At 32.4% G+C, this 7,652-nt stretch overlaps 2 protein-coding genes across 2 annotated transcripts; both read right to left on the bottom strand.

The window, feature by feature from the left end:
• LOC133328370 (acyl-CoA-binding protein homolog) lies at positions 1-348 on the bottom strand. The gene is made up of 2 exons (XM_061536939.1): positions 339-348; positions 1-261 (listed from the first exon to the last, which is right to left on the bottom strand). The coding sequence occupies exons 1-2, from the start codon at positions 345-347 to the stop codon at positions 16-18; spliced, it is 255 nt and encodes an 84-aa protein (XP_061392923.1). The 5' UTR covers position 348; the 3' UTR covers positions 1-15.
• Positions 349-7,071: 6,723 nt separating this feature from the next.
• Positions 7,072-7,450, bottom strand: LOC133328369 (acyl-CoA-binding protein-like). The gene is made up of 2 exons (XM_061536938.1): positions 7,391-7,450; positions 7,072-7,317 (listed from the first exon to the last, which is right to left on the bottom strand). The coding sequence occupies exons 1-2, from the start codon at positions 7,397-7,399 to the stop codon at positions 7,078-7,080; spliced, it is 249 nt and encodes an 82-aa protein (XP_061392922.1). The 5' UTR covers positions 7,400-7,450; the 3' UTR covers positions 7,072-7,077.
• Positions 7,451-7,652: the final 202 nt, after the last annotated feature.

Below are 7,652 nucleotides of genomic sequence, written 5' to 3'. Positions count from 1 at the left end.
TTTTTGTCGGTTTGCTTAGGCATATTTGGGAGCATACTTCTCGTAGACCTTGACGTAGGCTTCCTTGGCAGCTTCTTGGCTCATACCCTTGTGAGAGTTCCAGGCTTCCCACATGGCTTTCTTTTTCAAATCCAAGGCACCGGGCTTGTCGATGTTGACATCACCGACGGTGGCTTGCTTGAAGAGGCCGTAGAATTCCAAGAATTCGGAGTCGCTGGGCTTCTTGGAGAAGTTCTTGGCCAATTCACAAGCTTCTTCGAACTGAAAGAGAAGAATTTAATTTCAATAAAAAAAAAATTCTGTAAATAGTTTTGTTTTTTAAATTTTCTAATACTTACGGATACCATTTTGCTGAGTATTTGGGATTTTTGTTGAAGTTATTACTTGGATAACTGAAGAACAAATGATATCTTAGCCTATAACTAAAGTCACTTTTATAGTGATTTAGGGTTTACGAGAATATGTTTTATGCTTTATCAGTTATCTCCAATACTGAGATATAATTTAATTATTTTTATTTTTTTTATCAATTTCTTTCATTAGATATTCTAAACGGTTTTAGGAAAATTTTTAGGGGGTAGCCCTATTATCTATTGAGCTGCGTTATCTCTATTAGAATATAATTGATATTATTTAACAATGGGACAGTTGGGCGCCATATATCTTTGATATATTTTCGCGCCTTGGATGAATGCGAGATTTCATATAAAATATTTGAAAATAATTTTTTAAAATCTATACCACAGTCGATTGTTGAAAATATATTTAAAAAAAAATCCAAAATTTTGATGTACTGGGAAAAATATGTTTATAAAATTCACGTGTGTTGATTGTTATAAAATATTGTTAAGGGAACCCCACCCATTCTCGATTTTAATTTTTCAAGATTTTCAATGCACTGGTAAATCAATACCAATGCTTGTCAAGGTTTGTAAATTTGCACATATATATTTGAAGATTTAAAAGAGAAGAATCATAATTTACAAAAAATTTTTGTTATTGTTTTGTTGTTGTTTTTTGTAATTATAGAAAATTCCTTATTTTTGATGGCGGGCATGATAACTCCTCACTGCAACATCGGAATCCAAAAATTCCAACGGTGTTAGAAAGAGTACATGTCTGGCTCTCGTATAAAATTAACAAAATGGCGGACCTTTGAAAAAATATTTTTTGAAAATCGCCGATTTTTGACCAAAAACCAAGTTAAAAAATAAGGAAGGTCTTCGCCAATTGCCTTTATCCTAGTTCATACGATAGCTATACACTCACAGAGAAACGTGTAAAAATTTGGAATCGATTGGATTATTAGTTTTTGAGTTATCGTGCCCGCCATTCGCAAAAGAGAAAAATGCGTTTAAAGTTTGAGAAGCCCTTTAGTCGTCACTTGATGCTGACACAATAAATCGGCTATATTTTCAAGAGTTCTTGAGATTTTCACTTGAAATTTTGTAGGGACATTTTTGAATTAGTGTAGAATCGAATTAAATCAAAAAAATTTTGACCCCGAAGATGGGGGGTCCCCTTAATTGAAAAACATTTTTAACAAATTCACGTAAGTCTTGGTGGTTGAAAATTTTATTTTAGATGAAAATATTTTCGTAAAAAAGTTGAAACAATTTTTAAGTATCATGGTTAGGAATAAAAAATACCTTTTCTAAAAATCAACGATCATATAGCTCATTTGCTCAAAAAACGTGATTTTCGAGTTAATGATGTACGCGTTTTCGCTTTTATAGACCTCAGACACTATAGAATTTCCTCTGTTCTATGTAATGTATGTGTAAATTGAAAACTTAAAACGCATTTTCTACAAAATCGTTTTTTTTAGTTGTGCCTGCAGTGGAGCAAATGGTCTCTGTCTATTAAATTATTACCTCATTCCATATTATTACTAATAATTCATAGCATACTTTTAGGCATTATACATTAAAACTACATTAGATGGGTTATCAACTTTTTTTAATTAAAACTAAATTTAATACACACGAACCAATTTTTTTTTGTTATCAATTTTATTTATTTTTTCCCCAATATTCAATTTCGAAATTGTTACCAACGGCGATGATTAATTTTTAAATTATTATGATTAGTTATTTTTTCTGGTTGCAATTTTTCCAATGAATAGCATAATTTATACATTTCTTAGTCATAAAATGACACATACAGAATGTGAGTCAAAATCAGCTGAACGGGGTGAATCATATGATACCCTACACAACTACCACGAACATATATCTTTCGGCGGTTAAATATTCTGAGCCTTGGAAATATTTCAGTTCTACTTTCTAACCCTGGCATTTTTTCCAAATCTTGCTTTCCCGAGGTGCATATTTAGGACATAAAATAACAATTTGGTCACTTTGGTTAATTTTACCCTCGGAATATTGACCGATCATCACTTAAACAGCCGATCAAATTTTGTAATTTTTCACACAAAAGTCTGGGTTCTTTTGATCCGCTAAATGTTGACCGATCTTCATCAAAACAGTCTCGTATCAGCTATTCGAAAAAAGGAAAATAGATCAAATGTTTTCGAAATTCACATTAATCATATTTATTACCATAATCGTAATGTTAATTATTCGATCCGTATGAATTGTACTAAAATTCCATAGAATTTCCATATAACCATTACGTATAAGTGCTGGCACAACTCATACGCCACATGATGACTGGGACAGGTTTAGTCTAACACAAATAATTTTTAAGATATTTATGAGAGTATTAAAATAATGTTCTGAGTTATTTTTCGTATATACCCAGTAGAAAGTGTATTGCAGACAACATTAACGTATCGTGTAAGACAATCGTAAAGACAACGATGTGAGATCGTTGCCGAAGTTTTCACACACGTGTCGCAGTATTCATGCAAGACAACTTGGGCGACAGGGTAAGTAATACTGTCGTTGACGACAACTTCGGCGACTAAACTCCCTATCTTTCGTTAACGACTGATTCACTTACCCGGTCGTTTGAACAGTCGTTGATGACTAAATACCTGTTGTCATCAATTTTTTCATCAATCGTACCCCATTTAAAATTCAAATAAAAATATACATTTTTTACCCTACGCAACTATGTTGTCAGGGTATTATAGCTTTGTGCAGACCCAAGAGTTTGTAACGCCGCGAAGTATTGGTCCTAGACCCACCTTTAAGTATATCGACCATCATATCTCGACTAGCTGAGTCGATCAAGATCATGTGTGCCCGTCCGTCTGTCTATTATAATTTGTAAACACGATACAGGCCACAGTTATGGACCAATCTTAATGAAACTTTGCATGTAGGATTGTTTCTACCGAATGAAGACACCTATTTTGGTAATGATAGGTTAATACTTAGGGGATGAAATGGACCAAATACGCAATTTTTGTCAGTTTTTCTGGTCGCTCCAGAGGCAGCAATTATGGGGCAAACATCTTTTTAATATAAAGAAGGGGATTGGGCCAAAGAATAAGCATGACTGTTTTAATAAAGATCCGTCAATATTTAGCGGGTCAAATGGACCCTGACTTTTATGTGAAAAATGACAATTTGTATTCTATAGCTTAAATATTTACTCCTGAAGGACTTAGAACCGAGAAGTTGATAGTATATCCAAGAGAAGTGGTTGACCTTTAAATTGATACTTATGTACTCGGGTGTGGGAGTTACATTTAAATATCTACAGGTGCTTACGTACTCAGATATTATTTAGTAACACATTACCACACTAGAGGCGGAAATACAGCGCGGATTGCTTTGAAATTTTCCATGAGGATCCAGGTATGGTCAAGGATAACGCCTATAATTTTCGGTGATGATCAGATAATAATATTGAGTAATTAGAAGGGATTTACTGAATATTAGTAATATTTGTTGACCTCCAGTCGGTCAAGAGGGTACAAATATTACGAAATATTGCCCAAGCTCAGAATGTAGTACCACTGAAAGTTAGATTTTCGTGGAAGTTGTGTAGGGTATCATATGGTCGGCCCCGTCCGACTATACTGCTCCGCTCACCGGTTTTGTTTTGTTATTATGTTGCGAGAATAACGACATTTTCGACGACATATCGTGTGTTTAGTTATTAGGACAATTCCATCAATTTCGTTCACGAAATTGTCAAGCATGAGAGTATTTTCTACTGGGTATATACTAAGATCCACATACATTTTTCAATATGATTTTTCGACAGATCACATGTGATTCTTGTCATGCTTTTTATGGCTTAATTTGTATATAAAAACTAAATTGCCGTATTTTGACGAAGAACTTATGCGGTTCATGAAAACACAAAAAATAAGTTTTCGGTCCACTACATCCCAAAATTATTATCTGATCATCACCGAAAATTATAGGCGTTGTCCTTGACCATAACTGGAACCTCATGGAATATTTCAAAGCGATCAGCACTATATTTCCGTCCTCCAGTATGGTAATGGGTTACTAAATGATTTCTGAACACGGAAGAACTTTTCAATATTTGCGTGTAACTCCCACATCCGAGTACATACGAATATATAATTGGTATCAATTTAAAGGTCAACCACTTGGATCAGGAGTAAATATATACGCTATAGATTACAAATGTTGTCAATTTTCAAAAAATAAAATAGTTGAAAATATGCACCGCTATTATATTTTGTTTTCCGTCACGGAAAAAATCGTCACTTTTTATTTTGAATCATTGCGTATACGAGCTGTCGACACTTGTATGTACATTGGACACTTAATTTACATTTCCATAGAAAAAAAATCAACGGAATAAAAATAATTAAGGAATTTATGTTTGCTTTGTAGAACAAAAACATTTTTTATAGAAAAATTCGTGATATTTGAATTAAAAAACCACTCACCATTCCCATGGAGAAAATCATGTGAACTGAGATTTTCAAAAAAAAAAAAAAAAAAATCCTGAGTTATTGTAAATCAGTTTTATAATCGACGAATCGAAGGAATATAGAAACCATTGGACCTTTGATTAATTATCCATTTTTTATGAAAACTCTAAAATTATAGCATTTAATGTTACATTCCTTCTTTGTTTTTCTCAAAACCACACCTGAATTGTGAATCATTATCATTGGGTGTACGTGCTACAAATTTCATGGAATCAATGTAGAGTTCAGGTTTCTAAAAAATCAAACGCAAAATAGACAACAGATACCCTATACAACGACTACTGAACTCTAACTTTCTGTGGATCTATATCAGTGGTGGGCCTAATTATATTGAGAGTAAGTGTGGGTGAGCTTAATTGAAAATTCATTATTAAAAACGACTGATAAAAACAGAGAAAATAGAATGTTTGTTTAAGCGTCCTCGCTCAGTTACGGTAGCGTGTATGACTGAGCATGGCTGATTTATATTCTGTTTCTGTCCATTTATATTATAATATATATATATATATATATATAATAATAATATTATTATTATTTACCCCCATTCGAGAATGTACAAAAATATAATTGGTACCAATTTAAATGCCACTCATCTTGGTAATAGTGTCAACTTCGCAGGTCTATGAAAGTCGGAAGAAAGTTCATCCGCAATAGAATGCAAATGTTGTCATTATTCACACAGAAGTCGGTGTCCATTTGACCCGCTAAATATTGACAGATTATCATGAAAATCATCCCATTCTTCGTTTAATATTTCGAGATATTCGCTCTTTTAGAGCGACAAGCAGAAACAACCAAAGTAAAACAATAGGGGTATTCTTTAGGCCGAACCGAATCTACATGCAAAATTTCTTGACGATAACTGCGTTTTCAAATTATATTGGACAGACAAACGGAAACACGTTGAAATATGACGATGGGATTACCAAAAGGTCTAGAATATTTTTTTAACGGCATTAAAAACTCTTGAAGCCATACAAAGCGTTTTTTTATGCTTTTGAATAGAATCCAATTATTTACACTCAAAGTTTAAATACGTTTTTAATGAATTTTGCAGATCATTCCACCCATATACTTTATATTTCGTAATTACGTATACGTGCTGTTGTAACTCATACGTCACATATGTATAGAATATTTCTCAAAGGGGTAACGTCTGATTTTGACTACATAAATATTTTCAGGAGTATTTATTTTTTTATAGAAAAATATGTCTGTCTGTATTGACAGAATTTTATTTATAAGATTATTTTTATAAAATACGTGAATAACATTTTCAATAGACTAATATTGAGGAGTGTTTATTAAAAAATGTATTAAACACTTCATAATTCAATCCATTCATCATTGCGTATAAAGAAATCCTCAAAATTGTTCATTTATAAAAATCCTTTTCTAAAGTAAGGAGTCCTTAACACTTTCTCCCGACATTGTTTACTTTAAGTGTTTATTAAAAAATGTATTAAACACTTCATAATTCAATCCATTCATCATTGCGTATAAAGAAATCCTCAAAATTGTTCATTTATAAAAATCCTTTTCTAAAGTAAGGAGTCCTTAACACTTTCTCCCGACATTGTTTACTTTAATGAAATGTCACTTTAGATCAAAAGTTTCATTTCAGCTTAGCGTATACCTGCTGTCAAAACTCATACGTCCCAAAGTTTTCTAGGGCCAATACATTATTTTCTATTAATTTTTTTATTATATTTATAATTCATAATTTTTCTAAAAGACATTTGAAATCGGCAGTCAGATTTCTATCGAAAAAATACTCTTGGATTTCTGAGGACTAAGTTTTCTATGTAAAACTAGCTTCGTGTCGATGACAGTCAACATATTCCATCATTGCGTATACGTACTGTCATAACTCATACGTCTCATAGTTTCTTGACCGAAATAAAAATTTAAATTTGTTCTATATAAAATCAATCTGAAGACTATTTTTTATTTTAGAGCATATTTTTGATGGTCTTTTTTTGTTATAAACATTATGTTTTTAATCCTTGGATATTGGTCATTAAATATAATTTTTATTAAATAAAAATTCAAAATTTTCATTCTTTAGTTTTCATTGTTTTATTGATGAACACAAAATATCATTTTTTTAACTATCCAAGAGAAACAAAAAATAAATTAAAAAGAACAGCCTAAGATGAAACCCTATCTATCTACAGAAAACATCCCACGATTTATTCGTATTTGGGAGCATATTTGTGATAGACTTCAATGTATTTAGCCTTGGCATCTTCGGCGCTCATGCCAGCCTTTTCCTTCCAGGAGTTCCACATGGCCTTGCGGACGGCATCTTCGGGTTCATCGGTGTTGCAATCGCCAACGGTGGCTTGCTTGTAGTAACCGTAGAATTCCAAGAAATCTTCTTGAGTTGGCTTCTTGGTGAAGGCCTTGGCTTTTTCAACGATTTCTTCGAACTGCAATGGAGGGAAAATATCAAAAATTATTATTTTTGATGTAATTTTTATATTTTAGTTTATTGAAACTTACGGTCAACATATTGTTTAGGTTTTGCTTGTTTACTGTTTACTGATTTAGCAACAAATAATACTGTTTCAAACTAAATCACCGATTTATATATGAATTTGATTAGACATGGGTTTGTTGTTGTTTCGATTTTTTGTGCATTTGCGAAAAAAATGTTTATCATTTAAGGCAAATCTTATCTCACTGCACTTAGAAAGTTAGATAGGGTTTCACGGTTGGGTGAGAAGTTACCAAAGGCCAAGGGAGGGGGTTTTACTTTCCAATA

Source organism: Musca vetustissima, unplaced genomic scaffold, assembly GCF_032173495.1.
Source record: "Musca vetustissima isolate MV318-11 ecotype Yass unplaced genomic scaffold, APGP_CSIRO_Mvet_v1 utg205638, whole genome shotgun sequence".
NCBI classification, from domain to species: Eukaryota; Metazoa; Arthropoda; class Insecta; order Diptera; family Muscidae; genus Musca; species Musca vetustissima.
Note: the sequence above shows the minus strand (reverse complement) of the source record. Positions and strands in the feature narration are given on the sequence as shown.